Here is a 16,322-nt window from a genome sequence, read left to right on the forward strand (position 1 = left end):
CATGTGTTTATCTGCTGGACAATACCTTGGCACAATTCTTGATAAGCTCATGATTGGAAGTCAAAGACCTTTTCTTAAAAAAAAAAAAAAGAACTGGCAAGATGATTTCCAAATATTTCCAAATGAAAGAAAACTAGTTCATGTTGTCTTTTCCTGTTTGCCCAGGGGCAACAGGGATTGAAGATCGGCTGCAAGATGGAGTGCCTGACACTATCGCAGCTCTTCGAGAAGCTGGGATACAGATCTGGGTGTTGACAGGAGACAAACAGGAAACAGCAGTTAACATTGCATATTCCTGTAAGCTCCTGAACCAAAGGGACACTGTCTTGACCATAAACACAGAAAATAAGGTGAGTACAGGGGGATGCACAGAATTTTCTGTCTTTCCCTTTCTTCACAGCTTTCAGCTTGACACTGATTTGCTTTAGGCTGCATTCACCACAAGACACAGCTAACCAGATGTTCACATAGCAACATTAGGCCATAAATTCTTTAGACCACATGTAACAGGATGAATTTGAACACAAGACAGTTATGTAGAATTTTATTCAATTAAAATACAAGTTTCCAAATAAAAATAAACTTTTTTTTTTAAATGACCTAACTGGTGAGCTGTAGGAAAAAGATAATATGCAGTTTATATGCCTGATTCCTTGATAATATTGGTGTTTGGCTTTTTCACTTGCAATGGAAATTTCAGTTACAGTGGTATTGTAAATCCAGGTGATATCTGTAGGAAGACATTTGGAAAGTATTATATGGGTCAGTCTGGAATAAAATGCAGGTGTAGATTTAATTAAATTCAGAACTTTCTAGTTGCATGTTCCCAAATAGGATTAGGCTTAATCAGAAATTTATTAGTGTGAACAATTTAACCTGGTGTCTTTTTGTGTAAGCAGCATTTCCTTCTCAGAAACCTAAATATAGCTCCTGTGGGCTGGTTAAAAATGCAGTCACATTCTTGACACTCCATGGTGGCCTACATAGTGGTAGATGTGCACAGATATTCCCTGAATTTCTGTAGGCAACAAGAAGGTCAGGTGGTAGATAAAGCAAACATACTCCAAAATGAAAATAATCACTTGATGGGCATCTCTGTCAGCTCCTGTGACTCACAAAATTCAGTGAACAATCTGTGGTGCAATCCATGGCTATTCCTGAAACCATCTGAACAGACGGGAGAAACAAACTTTCAAAGAAGGTAAATGCCATTAAGGATGGCGAAGGCAAAAAAGCTTTAAAAAAGCAACATTGGCTTTTGCAGACTGTGAAGCAACATGGTACCAGGGAAACCATGCCTTGCTCTCAGAAAGTGGAATGTCCGCTGGAGCAAACAGCTTCACGTGGCATTGCTCCAGGCATCCTTGCAGTGCAGATGACTTTGTGAGACAGTTTTAGGGAAGTGCAAGTTCAGGCATTACAGCTCAACCCATTTGAAAAAAGTCAACATACCTGATCATTTCTAATGTCCAAAATGCCAGCTGAGCTGTCCTCTTTTTTGTTTTGTTGTCAGTGCCATCTTACTGTACAGCCCCAAGTGGCCCTGAGGTCACCAGGGTGCTGCTCTGTTCTCTTTTTGCAGCGTACACTTGTGACCTGTACTCAGCAGTAAGGGGAACTGTCATGAGAAGGGCCTTTCTGTAGGTAGATGGGAGGTTGAGGGGGGAAGGCTGGGCCTCTTTTTGGGACTAGGCAAGTCACTTGTCTCAGTTGCCTCCATTTTTATCCCCATTACAAGCTTGTCTTTCCCTGTAAAACTGTTGTGAGGATTAATTAAGTAATGTTAAAATACTGACTGTTTTTCTTTTGATAGGCAGTGGTATAGAGCAGTCAGATGGCCTACTTTCTAGCTTCTTTTGTCTGCAGCTAGTAGTTCTCCAAACAGGAATAATATGCTATGCAAATGTCTCTCTCTTAGTGTCACGGAAATAGGGAAACATGCAAAGATGATATGGAATTCAGCACAGAATACATTCCTTGCTTCGATGTGTAATTTCATTCGATACGCATATCTGCTTTAACGGGAGGCAGAATGAATATATTTAGGATGGAAATTAGAAGATGGTTCCTGTCAGAGAAGAGATGCTACAGGCAGAACCACCTTGACTCCAGGAAACACAGGCAGATGTGCTCACCTACAGCACCCTATGTGGCTGTCAGTCTGGACTCAGGCGCACACAGCGTGCATATAGGTGCTTGTGTGAATGTATGTCATTTGGTGGGCATTAGCTTTATATTTCAATGCCGTTTAGCTCCCTCCCTTTCAAAGTGAAGCCAAGGACACTGGTTGTGAAGAGTCCCCAAGTGGCTGCAGTGAAGGAAAACAAATAATACAAAAGGTTTCTCCTTTCACAAAAGCCCATTAATTTTGACAAAGTTAACCCTTAAACTAAATATCCATCAAAAGATAAAGCCTTTGACAGAGGGTTAATAAAGGGTAATAGCTAATGAAGTGAATCCAGGTGGGAAATACCACAATGTTTCTTTGCACCTATGGTTAAGTTTGCTTTCTGTCAGATGTTCATCTTCACTCATGGCCACGTACTGAGCATGGAACAGTTCTTAATTCAAGTCATTGAAATATTTTAGTGTCTTTGCCTGTTTTTTATTTTGCTGTCCAATTCAATTTTCAGCACCGTATTAAGAAATCCCAATCTTTTCTTCCATCCCCAATATTTTTACCCAACCTCTTCCAGTGCTGAGGAATAGGTGAAGCTCAAAACCAGGAGGAAACAATTGTAAGGACAGCAGTTAGGGAACTATGGTGGCTGGCTTCAGTGGGAAAGGACTCTCTTTCCACCCCTGAGCCCAGCAGCTTATTGAAATGCTGGAAATTACGTACCTTCCAGAAAGGGGCAACACAAGTAGGTAGTTTGGAGGGATTCATTTAAAAATGCAAGCCTGGAATTTCCAATACAATTTTTGTTTTGTTCACAGAAAGATGTTGCTGCTTCAATATTTTTTGGAGGTTTTCAGTGTGCAGGCTTGATGCAGCTTTCTATTAGGTGTCAGAGGTACGTTTGATTCCAGAACCTCCCACTGAAGTGTAATTTAAATCTTGCAAACATCCTACACATGTACCTTATGCAACATAATGTGAAAATAACATTTCAGAACTGAATCATCACTCAATAAGGCTGACAGAAAAGGTAGAAAAAGGAGTGATTAGCTCCTCAGGTATTCAGTGCCATGCTACAGAAAGAGGACTTTTAGTACAAACAGGCAGCAAAATAACTTTTAGATCATTCTGGGTTTTGTTTGATAGTGGTGTGCCAATTTAGGAGATCTGTATGGGAGAGGTAAAAGTGCCCCTCTTAAATCTCTGTGTGATACTAAGGTGACTTTCATCCAAAATGAGGCAAATTTGCTAATAAGGAAAGGTTTAGCGTGTGTTTGAAGCACTGAGCTGGGCAATATGAAGCTTTAGTTGTGTCCCTGTGACACGCACCTGATTTATGACCTAGAAAAGGCCAAACTGTCAAAGTCACTGAGTAATTCTGGAAATCTGAACCTCTTGTTTCTCTACCATAATTTATTTCCAAGGGAAGCAAAGGCTGGAATATCTCACATCATTCACATCATAGGTAGTTTTTAAAATGTCCTTTAGCAAAAAAGTTTGTTGGTTTTTTTTTTTCCTTCTGAACTCTCAGCACTGCAAATACAACTATATCCTCCTGAAGCGAGGCTTTTTTTTTCTTTGAAATAATTTCTTATTGCAGTTAACTAACTGATAAAATGTGTGTTGTTTTCACTGAAGGATTTGATGTCGTCATTGAAATAATCTCCAGTCTGACGAATTAGTGTCTTTCTCAGTCAGTTTTCCCCAATGTTCATCTGATAGGCTTCAACCCACTGGCATGATTATACAAACATACACTTTGTAAGGTGCTGTGCTGTAAAGGGAGATGGAGATAACTATTTCTAGAACCACTTATGTTTTCTCACAGGAAACTTGTGAATCACTCTTGAATTTAACCTTGGAAGAAGTGAGAAAGAATTACGAGGTTGAAAAACCACGGAGGAAATTTTTTGACTTTATCCCAGCATCTTTATCAGCCTCTGAGGTGCCCAGTCCTGAGTTTGGACTGGTGATTGATGGCAGAACGCTGAGCGTCATCTTCCAGGGGGGCCTGGAGGAGAAGTTCCTGGAGCTGACGAGGCACTGCCGTTCGGTGCTGTGCTGCCGTTCCACCCCCCTCCAGAAGAGCATGGTGGTCAAGCTCGTTCGGAGGCAGCTAAAAGTGATGACCCTGTCGATAGGTACCTCTCTTTTGAATTTTACAGGAGAAATAGGCAGTAGGCTCTTTCAATGTGAGTTTTAAAAATGTACGGAATATATACATTGTATGAGCTATTTATTACACCTCCTCTTAGATACATACAGTGAAAAACTAGCATTGAATAGTCTTTCCTAACCAACAGCCATATGAAAGTCCTCCTTCAGCTTTCAGTGAGCAAGTCTGCCCCCCATTTAAATAAGATAAAGACGCTCCACATTCAGTATCTCCCAGTAGTCCCTTTCAAGCACACAAGTACAAACACACGTACGTGTTCCCTCTGGAATCCCCTCACTTAGGGAAGGAAAGCAGTCGATAGTAGTTACTGTTCTGTGCTTTCATAAAGCCCTTTTCCTGTCAGATTTTCCCAAGTGGTGGAACCAGAGTTATCCCCAGAGTAGCATTAAGCACCAGCTCCTTTGCTTTTTACCTCCAAATAATGTGAAATGCTTTGAGTTTCCAGCTCACTGTTGTTAAGCGATCCCAGTAAAATCCTTGCAGAATTGATTTTTGTTATTTAAAACTAAAAAATACGTCTATGTGGACCAAACAAAGCATATCAGAAAAGGAAGAGTCTGATGTATTAAATTTCTCGCTTTGCCTTAGAGTTGAAAACATAAACTCACAGCCTTCTGCTTCATTTCTTTTGCTTTACCAGTTAACCTAATTCACAATCTCCATGTTGCAGGCAACCATGATGGTTCTTTCCATGGAAATTTTGTTATTTATTCAACATGTTGCTAAAAGTTGAAAGGAGCAAAATAACTCCTAAAATTGGCTTGCTACATTGTCAATTGCAGTAAAATTTATCATATAATTTGGAGAGTTCAGTGAAGTAGGATTCTGCAAAGCATGCTGTTGAGCATATGAAGTTGACCGAGCAGAAATATACAAAATAGTGCAGATGTGGATGGTGTCGGGGTGTCCATGCCACCAGCCAGCTGATCCCAATGCCAGGCTTAGTGGTGTATCCAGGTCTTCTGAGAAGGAGGATGTTCCAACCAAGATCAGAGCCTAGAGGTCATGGTTGCTCAATGCTGACTATCAGTTACACTAACTGAGGTGCATGGTACAGCAGAATAGCCCATGCTTAACAGCACAGCTGCATATTTTTTTATTATTTTTTTAGTTCTAGTATAGGCATGTTAAACACCCTTTCTTGCGTCTTTATTTTTCATTTCTGTCTTCCCATTTCTAGGTGATGGTGCAAATGATGTAAGTATGATTCAAGCAGCTGATGTTGGGATTGGAATATCTGGCCAAGAAGGCATGCAGGTATCATTTCAGTTTACTTCCACTCCTCTTTTGTCACATGATTTCTTGCTGCTTAATAAGTTTCATAGCAGCTGTATAGCCTGAGTGTCACCTTAAAGAGGCAGGTTGGCATCATTACTGTCATAAAAGAATATGCAGAGAAAAGAATATTATCCCCATAATTAGGGGACCAGCCAAAAAGGAGTGTTTGACCCAACAATTAGCATGCATGGACAAATTAGTGTTTTCTCATAAGTATGGAAAAAGATGTCTGTCCACTGTAGAAAGCTTCTTTTTTTTTTCCCTACAATATGCAATAGTAGAAAATTGTTTCAATGTCCATGTTCAAATTCCGTCATACTAAGTGGGGAAAAAGAAATTGTAAAGTAACTTCTGTTCTTTTTACTGAAGGCTGTGATGGCTAGTGACTTTGCAGTATCCCGATTTAAGCATCTCAAAAAACTACTTCTCGTTCATGGACATTGGTGTTACACTCGCCTGGCAAAGATGGTGATATACTTTTTCTACAAAAATGTGGTAAGATGATTAAAATTATGGAAGCTTACATACTACTAAGAGCTAAATACAGGACAGGTTTTTTTTCTGAGTTTTGTTTCCTATGCTCTCTTACTTTTTTAAGAAAATGCAATTCCTGCTTCTGCACTTTGCAAGTTTGCTACCTCCTTCTTAGTAATGCACTGTATAAAGCATTGAGGAAAATATGGGATCTAAACATCTTTTGAAATAACATTATCCTGGAGGGAAAAGGGACTGAAGGTTTAGTAACTTTTTATATGGTTGTTCAAGAAACTTTGTTAATAATACCCATGAGTCTCAAAATAAAATTTGTATTAGAAGCATCAGATTATTAGTGATAGAATACAGAAGACAACTCCACACAAAGAACTGGTTGCCAGTGAAACCTGCTTTTTTGCATTTAATTTGATAGGAGCCACTTGCAATCAATGATGCAGTCACATCTGGCATTTTTATTAAAAATGTAATGTATATGCAAATGAGCATATGCATTGAAGAATAACGTAAAGTGGATAAAACCGATAGCAGTAGTGTCTGCAAGACTGTGCAAACAAGTCAATTTGACATGAAATATACTCAGAGCATGAAAGACTATTTACTTAGAATTCAAAGTATCCGTATTTTATATTTTTATATAATTTTGAATAAGGATTATGTCTTATCTGTGTTAACATTTGTAATAGAAATTGAAACTTTTCTTTTTCTTTTTACTAACTGGGCATCCTTTCAGAGTTCAAAGAATATTTATTTGCAATATGAAATAGCTCTCCAGACTGGGGTGCTGCTGTTCTATTATCTCCCTGGTGCCATTAGGGAGCAGGAGGCCTTTGATTCCACACTGACAGCAAACCTGTAAAAGGATTTTAAAATCTGCTGCTCAGAGCTGTGAACAATTTGTTTACTTATTCTGTTATATTTTCTTAAAGTAACCTAAGAGTTTTTATGCAGCTGTATCACAGTGGATCAGTGTGAAGCCGTCCCTTAAGATATACTGCTTTATGGAACAACATGTCGAGATGTCTACTGAAAGTACCTTTAACCAAAATAATGAATTCTTGGGAAACTGTGTCAATAACCAATGTACTGCAGAAATTTCTTAGATGAAACTATGGGAATCACAAACTATCTATGCATTGCAAACTGAAGGGTCCACATCAGCTTTCATAATAGGGAACGATGCGGTGGAGGAGGGAAGAGGACATAAAGGAGAAGCCACAGGAAATGTGTGGTTCCACAGCCTGCACAACCCAAAGAGAGATCACATCAGCATGAGGGATGTGCTTTTGCACATATGGGGAACGACAGTTCAGCCTGTAACACAACATTGGGTTTGTTTTTGCTTCTCCCACAGAGCTACGTCAACCTGCTCTTCTGGTACCAGTTCTTCTGTGGGTTCTCAGGCAACACAATGATAGATTATTGGCAGATGATTTTTTTCAATCTTTTCTTCACCTCGATGCCACCTCTGGTCTTTGGAATCCTGGATAGAGATGTTTCTGCAGAAACACTTCTGGGTTTGCCTGAGTTGTACAAGAATGGGCAAAATTCAGAGGTATGTCTTAACTGCTGAAGTAACTGCTTGGTAATACCCCACGGTATTTGGGTTTGTGAGGAGGGAGGGAAGAGAAGAGTTTCAGACTCACCTGAAACCAAATGATCTATTTACGGTTTCTAGTTTGCTGATGTCCACAAAAAGAAGGTTTAATTGTTTTTGTTCACATCATGTTTAGTCACGTTTTGAAAAATCTAGTCAAAGGAGTGCAAAATTTGAGGATTCTCTGTAGGACTTCCCATCCCTTTTCTTAGGAGGAGCTCTTGAACCTCACATATATGTTCTTTATCATTTTGAAGAAGTCATTGTTGCTGCTTTGGCATTATGTCTGCATTGAAACCACAGGAGCCCACCCTTCTCTCACTCCTGTAATGTTTCTCCTCCACCAGAGCTGTGGCATCACAGGTCTCTGGATAAGTTTTTTTTACTAAAAAAAGAACCTTAAAAGAAAGGAATTCTGCCCAACCCTGTTAGCCCCAGGAAGATCTGTGTTTGAAAAAGAATCTGAGGAATGAGGCCCTTTGGGTATGGACGGAGGCATTTGTGACATTGAGCTTTACAATCCCTAGCTAGTGGGCTAATCTTCCCAGAAATCTTACTGTCTTTAGTTAACACATGCCTGTTCTGGGATAAGTGTTCTAAATCAGCTGTTCAAGGGGCTTTTGTTCGTGAAGAGAGGCTAGTTAGCTATAATGAGTAGTCTGAGCAGAAGAAAAACAAACAGCAAATATCTCTGCAGGACAGATCAGAGATGTGTGTGCCATCATAATGACTGTTATCTGTAAACTCCTACAGATATACAAGCTGTCAACGTTCATTATTACAATGTTGGACGCCTTCTATCAGAGTCTTATTTGCTTCTTTGTCCCCTATTTGGTAAGTACGGGGTCATTCATATTCTCATTCTCCAATCCTCTTTAAAAAAAATAGAAAAAAAATCACTTCCGAGTAGTCAAGGCTCATCACAGTCTATCTGCCTGTTTTCTAGATGTACAAGGACTCCGATATAGATGTGTTTTCCTTTGGAAACCCCATCAATACCATTTCCCTCCTGACCATCCTCTTGCACCAGGCTCTAGAAATGAAAACATGGGTATGAGTTTTGTCTGTCCCATTCACATAACTTTTTTCTTTTTCTGCACATAACATACCATATAGCCATAGAGTTTTCTTTCAGAATCATTTACCTTAATTACAGTGAGATTTCACAATATGTTAGAATTTATTATTAGCCTCAGGGTAATAGCTTCGTGAGCACAGAAACAAAATTTGCTTCTACCGTGCCTTAGGACTGGACAGTACACAACTTTTATATACTTCAGTATATGAGCAGAACATACTACTTCAAGAACTGTGTTCACTGGCACTGTTGGTTTGTAAGTTAATTTCCAGGTATTTCTCCAGCTGCCCTCTTCAGTAACACGGATCCATTGGATACCTCCTTTCTAGTTATTCTTTCTGTCCTTCTGTCCTGCACCCAGAGTCAGGGCCTCAGATGCATTATGGTCATTTTGTACTCTTGGTGATTACAGACACTGTTCCACTGGATCACGATGATTGGGAGTGTGGTGATTTACTTCATCTTCTCTCTGATCTACAATGCTGCCTGCGTGGTCTGCAACCCTCCCACCAGCCCCTACTGGATCATGGAGAAACAGCTTTCAGAACCCACCTTCTACTTACTCTGTCTTATTACCCCAGTCATCGCACTCTTGCCAAGGTTTGTGCAAAGCACTGTTTTCCTCAGTTTTCGTTTGGGGAATTTGTAGGTGTTTGAGGGAAATAACAATAATGATGTATCTAGATGTGAGATTTGTCAGGCACATATGTTGTGCAGAAATCAGGCTGGAAGTCAGAAGCCTGGGTTCAGTTTTCCTGTTCATGAATCATTAGTTTATGTGGTCATATAAGCCTAGATAGGTCTCTATACATATACTGCCTTTGTTTTCCAGTCAGAAAAAACTTTCTCGGGTGTTTCAAAGTTTACTGCTGCAAATCCTTTATGTAAATGTTCACTATGAAAAACACAATGTAGTAGAGCAGATCAAAACTAGAAAGCTAGTCTTTGAAATACGCCTGTATGATTTAAAAGTTACAAAATATATTCCATTTCTTCAGTACATTATAGTGTATTATTAAGCCAACTTTAAGAACACCTCTATATCAAATACTTTTCTACATCCAGAGTCTTAGTTTTACTCTTTGTGACAAATCAGGTATGTTAATGATAACTTTAATTGAGACTAAATGATATTTGGGGGAGAGAGAATTGTTCTGGTAGTTTCCTGAGAAAATTTGGTTTGAAAAACATGATCCTGTTCGCATATACGTGTGTAGTAGCCTTACTACTTCGGTGCTTAATACCTCATCCATTCTTTTAAGCAGGTATGCTTTGTCTGACTTGCACCAATTTTAACATTTAAATTTAAAACTTAATTTAAAATTTTAAAATTTTATTTCTGCTTAGACAATTAAATAAATGATTCTGTTTGACTAACTTGCTAGTCTCATTCTCATCCTAATTGTCATGAAGTAGCGCAGCACGCTGACATTGGAAGAATTAGGAAAATATTTTCATCATCTGATTTTGTAAATGCTTTTAAGTATTATAATTTGAGCCTTAGCTTTGTCTAAAAAGTATTTTTTCAAGACCAACTAATATTTCTCTTCAAATTATTTTTATTGCCCCAGTTGAGTTGAGATTTCTTTGTGATTTCATGTTAGATTATGTAACTTCAGGTCAGGATAAACAACACGTGGTTCAGTGAGGTCTCATGTCTTCTAGGCAGAGCATTGTTCTTCCAGATATTTTTTTTCCCCGTGTGATTTTTTTCTTCCTTTCAGCCCACATTCACAGTGTCGTTTTTGACCCTGAGTTTTCTACTCAGGGCTGCATCAAATATGTGGTTAAGAATTCATAATTCCATCTTGGGAATTCAGCAAGGTGAAGATTGTTGGTGCCTCAGCAGGATAGTGAGCTTACAGATTTGTATCTTGATACCTTCAAAGTTGGAGAAATGCTGTTCCATCATGTAGGTAACTCAGATTATTTTCTGCTGAGCCCTTAGTTCAAAGAATACCCAGCCTCCAGTTTCTGCTACTATGTCTGGCTGACAGTTTCTGGCTGTGTCAACGTATGATAGCAATGGTGAAACCACCCTTTGTTAAATATAGTCCTGCACTTAAAATTGGGTTTCAGCTAGTTCATCTCACCACACTCCCTGTTCCTCATTTCCCTTAGAAAGCAGTTGGAGCCTTGAGATTCTGGTTTCTTTCTAAGAGGTTTTGTTAAAATCCTTGCTGTCCTCAGTTCTTCCTTTTACGATTGCCTCCTGCACTAGCTGACATTTCTGAGATACTGCAGGTGCTCCATGTGGTTTGCCTGCACCCTGCCTACATGCATGCTTGTCCTGAAGCACTGTCTGGCAGCATTTTGCAGTGTGCATCTGCATCTGAACATTGCCACTGAACTAGGTAGTGGGACACAGACTGCACAGCATTAGGCACTGAAATACCTAAGTCTGAGAAGATGCAGAGGGATATGAAATTCATCATCATTCACTGGCAAGCACTGTGCCTCGTGGAGGATTTCAGCGTACAAACCAGATATATTTCTCCATCTGTGGAAGCAGACTGTGGTCTGCCAGGAATGCCCAGAGTCCCAACAGGTTGCTGAGTCTCCCATTGCAAGGCTGAGGGAAGGGTGGGAGCAAGCAAGAGCAGTTTATGAGATGGAAGATGGAAGTTTATGGGAAGTTCTCCTTCCTTTCTCTGTGGATGGCCTTGGGTTCTCAGTAGTTGTGCTCTGCTGCCCAGCTGTAACTAGCAACAGCACAGCTCCCAGTCCTGGGTTCGAGCAGCCTGAGCATGGGCACAGTAAATACATGTTTTTCCACTCCTGTTTACGCAGGTAGACCTGAGAAGTCCATTCCTTTAAAAGCCCGTTCTGTGTGTAGTCTAGCTTGTTAGTGTTTTTAACGTTGTCGTGCTTATTTATGCATATATTTAGCAGCAAGAAGTGAAGATGACACCTTTATTAATGCAATTTCAGAGAGAAATTAAAACAAATTTCATGTTTGTTTTAAGTATTTAGAAAGGCCATGTATGTAAAGGTCAAACCCTATTAGAAATGGTGCCTGAAAAAGGCTTTGCTTTTCAGATAAGACGGACATGACATGGAGCAAAGGTTTGTAGTCACTCACTGCACACTATATATAGTTATATAAGTTCTCTGTCCTGCATTGGCAAGTTGGACATATTTTTTAATGCTTCCTGAGCAAAGATGATGTTTTTAATTTTTTTGTGTGTGTGTGTTTTCTATCAAATTAAGGTCCCTTCTTTAGTCTGTTCCAGCAGTATAATCTCAATCTCCACAAATACAGAACCTCTCAGTGAGCTTCTATGTATCTTTCCTGTGCTGATCAGCAATCAAATGGTTCTATTAACATTCATTTTGCATTTATTTACTTGTAGTTGACTCAATACAGGTCAAGGTAAGTGCGTTGTTACATGTTGCATTAACATCCAGGAGCCAGCTTTCACCTACAAGGCATAAGGTGTCTATCAGATGCCTTTAGAGTACTGGAAAATTAGCAACAGGATTTGTGTCATATGATGCAGATTACGGGAGAAACCCACTGCTAAGACAATCCATTCTCTTCCTCTTTCATTAGGTTCTTTATTTTCGCTCTGCGAGGAACCTTTGGAACATCTCTGATACTGAAAGCTCAGCAGCTAGATAAGCTTTCTAAAGAGCAACAGGATCTTGAAATCCAGAAACTGAGGTCAAGAAAACAAACAACTTCTGATGCACCTGTAGCATCACCAGCATCTAATGATGATCTCGACCAAAACATCAGCCACTTATGTTTGTCACCATTTTTACATCCAGCAGCAGCAACTGTATCTCATAGGGACACGGAAAGTCAGGGACTTTCCACCTCTGAAGTGAATCCTCTCAAGAAATGGACACCTGAAGAAGGCTACTATTTCTTTAATAGGTGGGCAGAGGAAGAATACACTGCTACAGAATCTTCAGCAGGACCTTTCACTGGTCATTGCCCCCTAGTACCCAGTAGGGTAACATCTCCTGGACAGGACAGTGGCAAACCAACTAAATATAAAGGTGAAAAATTTAACCATGGAAGCCATCGACGCTCTGTGAGTGCAGTGACACTCTGAAAAAGCATTCAGAAATGGGATTCATTTTCTGGATATGGTATCTCTGCTGTGCAGCCCATGTGGAGAAAGATAGCATAGGGAAAACAAAAAATCCATTTATACTTAATCATGATGCTCACTACAAAAGGAGAGAGGCATGTGGATTTACAAACCTGCTGGAGTAGTGCAATAGGATGTCTAATATGCAGCTTCTCCTAAGTGCATATATCGTTGGGGTTTGTCATTCAATGACTTTTTGATCTTTCTGGTTTTGTGTCATTAGAGAAAAGATACAGAAGCTTCACACAGTTGCCGAGAGATCCACAATTACTTTCTTTCATCCAGGAGTATTTTTCTTTCACGGTAATAGTGAATAATTGCACTAGTGATGTTTCAATGTTGTTCTGCTATTGAGGTAATAGAAAGAGAATCCATTCAACATTAAGCCAAGTTTTAGAGCAACACATACTACTCTAACTTTTAATATCAAAGTCTTAAAATGATATTGCTAATTTAAAAATTATGGTCTTGCCAAGAAAAAAAAAAAAGTCTCCTGGTGCTACAGGTAGTTGCAGAATCACAGCACCTGAAAGAGACTACAGAATGTTCCATTTTTTAATATGCAGACTTTATTCACATAACAATATCAAACAATATCATGTCTATAGTTTGCTTTCCCTGCACACTAAACTCTGTGTTTTTATGAAGGCAGTGTTCTGACCTGATACTTTTAAGAAAACGAGAAAGCAGTTTATGAAATAGAATGCAAATACAGAACTACAAGAACTGACAGGATAACTTAAGGATAAGTGGAGTCTAATTATTCAGCTTCAAAAGCAGACAGATACAACAAGTCTGATTTGAGTATTTATGTTCCAGAATCCTAAAATTTTCCTTGCTTTTTCATCTGGAAATCAGTTTCTTCATTTCATTCCCTACATTATCTAGAACGTGTTGCTGCATTCAATCAAGTATAAATATGCTCTTCCCCACAATGAGTTACAATCAGTAGTTGATGGAGATCCCAATGACAGATATTTTAACAAGCAGTTAATGAAGGTTCATTAATCACATTGCAGTAAGTACATGGTGTAGAATGACCAAAATATGCATAACATGTTCATCCTTTTCATTATCTCAGGGCAACAAGGTGCAAGGAGGAAAAAAAAACAAAACCATAAAATGTCACCCTTACCACTACCTATTGCAATGCAATTATTAAAGGTGACTTTAGTATTTCTTATAGAAATGTTGACTACTAGGATCATATCCCAAGTTTTTCTTCACAATGTGGGGTAAAATCTTAACCATGTTTTAAACTCAAGCCATCTATACTTTTGTGAGTCTACCACTGGTTCTGATTTAAGTATGTGTTTAGCTTTTTATATGTATGTTATTTTAGCTGTTTGCCACCTATCACAATGTGTGAAGTTTGTTTAATATCCTATTTAGCAAATACTAATTTACCTTCTGTATGCTTCAATACCGTAACTAGAGTCCTCAAGATGTTACTTTAAAGCAACTCAGGCAAGACTGAGTAGCATATCCACCACTGGGATTTCTGGTAGCCAGAGCAAGAGCACACATAGAACTGTAATTGATAAAGTATTAATTGTCAGCTGTAAAGCAATTTAGAAAGAGATTTTTGCATGATGTACAAATGAAGGGAATTAGGCATAGCTGAGATTATTGTTAATGGGGTGTGAGATTGCTCAAATGTTTGCTCACTAGCTGGTAATGAACCTTGGGTGACATGACTTAAGATCAAGTCTTTATGATTCGCAGCCATGTTTTTACATAAAATGGTCCGTTTCATCTGAAATTAAAGAAGATGCCTGTTTCTTATTATATATTTTATTACAAAATGTGAAGGTTTTTTATCATAATAAAATGTAACATGGTCTGACTTGGTGTGTTGTTGGGAGTGAGACTTACACTAAAACAGAAGCAGAGGAGCAGTCTTCCTCTTGTCACCCAGGAGTGGCAAGATAATGTTTCAATGACAACTCCTCTATCTACTAGGCCATGCTGTAGGGGTGTTTATCAAAAAGCAAGAGGACTGAGCATATATGGAAAGGGGCCATGGACAGACAAGTTATGTTTAATCACATCTGGAAGACCTGTAGAGGTTCCTGAAATCAAAGCTGAGAATTAATCTCATGTTTTCTTAATACTGCTTCTGCAAAATTATTCTACCATGCATTTTGCCTAGACAGCTGGTCTTACATTCAGAAATAGTGTATAATTGAGGGCGTTTCCTCTTTAGAAAGAAGGGGAAGGAAGGAAGGGTTGCTTATGATCTCCATCAAAACAGTCCCTGAAAGCCCTAAGCAATGGAGTCTGTGGTGCTTCAAGTGATGAACAAAGTGGAAAACAGTCCATCTTTAAGTAGCTTCTAGGCTATAAGCAAAAATAGTTACTTCAGGCAAAAGATGGAAAGGAGCAAAATTTGAATAGATGCCTCAAATAGTTTTACAGATGGATGTACAGCCTGTTACTTCTGTTGTGTGGTAGATGATAACAAAATGGTCCAATAGATTCATTCACCTGCAGAGTTTGCAACATAGAGGAAACACATCCCTGATCCCCAAGGAGGGAGAAAGCTGAAACAACCAGAAGCAAAGGCAGCATCAGGGAAGACCTGGCCTCTGCATCCCATCTGGTTCTGCAGCTTTGTAAAGCTCTCGCCTAATACATCTCCTGCTGGGTGACAATGCCACCAGTCCTCCTCTGAAGCAGGTACTGCCATAGTTCAAGACCTGTATTCACTGCTAAATAGTGTGATCTCTCCTGTGCTTTTGGGTAAGCAGTGATCATGAACTGTCACGTGTTAGGAAGACAGTGAACAGGCACATCCCTTTGATCATGAGATAAATTAGCTGACACTATCAATCCCTTTTGGGAGTGGCATCTAGATATAAAACACTATATATTTTTTTCAATTAATGCAAGCCTACAGTGAGAAAACAAGCCCTCCAATGTATGTTTGCAAGAGAGGAAGTGTGTTTACTAAATGGGTTATTTAGACCTAACTGGTTTAAATATCTATTTCAAGATAGCTTTATATTTCAGATGCATTTAGTATTACTGTCAAGATATGTTTCATTAGTTTTAAGGTGAATGCTTCACAATAGAACAAGTGTCTCGCATTTTAATACATGTTCTGGTGATATTCAATGTTTCATATGCTTGGACTGTAAAATACTAAAATCGATGTATTTTGTGAAATCAGTGCATACTTTTTTATTTTGGTCTATCACATTGTAATAACGATGCTGAATAAGCAACAGTGCTTTGAGCTATACAGAGCTATACCTATGTGACAAACTGAAGGTGAAGGTGACATCTCTTATAGAGGTGGAGTAACATGCAATCCCAGGCTGCTTGCAATGGTCAATGTAGAGTCATCCATCATGTTCTCAACAGAGGTGAGCTGTTTGTTTTAATACAAGGACTAAGAAATGCACACCTATCTCTACTCTTTTTTCATGTCTGTTTTAGCGTAGCAAGGTGGATATGTGGTCCTTGACAGTTACAACCGA

General features: G+C 39.1%; 1 protein-coding gene across 12 annotated transcripts in view; it reads left to right on the forward strand.

The window, feature by feature from the left end:
- The window catches only part of ATP10B (ATPase phospholipid transporting 10B (putative)), a 156,107-nt gene extending 141,421 nt beyond the window's left edge, over positions 1-14,686 (forward strand). For all 12 annotated transcript variants that reach the window (XM_080554977.1, XM_080554978.1, XM_080554971.1 and 9 more), the window contains 9 exons: positions 166-350; positions 3,948-4,260; positions 5,476-5,552; positions 5,943-6,068; positions 7,420-7,620; positions 8,416-8,496; positions 8,609-8,713; positions 9,153-9,340; positions 12,294-14,686. In XM_080554977.1, the coding sequence (XP_080411103.1) occupies positions 166-350; positions 3,948-4,260; positions 5,476-5,552; positions 5,943-6,068; positions 7,420-7,620; positions 8,416-8,496; positions 8,609-8,713; positions 9,153-9,340; positions 12,294-12,801 (1,784 nt within the window). In that variant the 3' untranslated portion in view covers positions 12,802-14,686. The remainder of the gene's footprint in view (positions 1-165; positions 351-3,947; positions 4,261-5,475; positions 5,553-5,942; positions 6,069-7,419; positions 7,621-8,415; positions 8,497-8,608; positions 8,714-9,152; positions 9,341-12,293) is intronic.
- Positions 14,687-16,322: the final 1,636 nt, after the last annotated feature.

This window comes from Anser brachyrhynchus (assembly GCF_964034855.1).
Source record: "Anser brachyrhynchus genome assembly, chromosome: 14".
NCBI lineage: Eukaryota > Metazoa > Chordata > Aves > Anseriformes > Anatidae > Anser > Anser brachyrhynchus.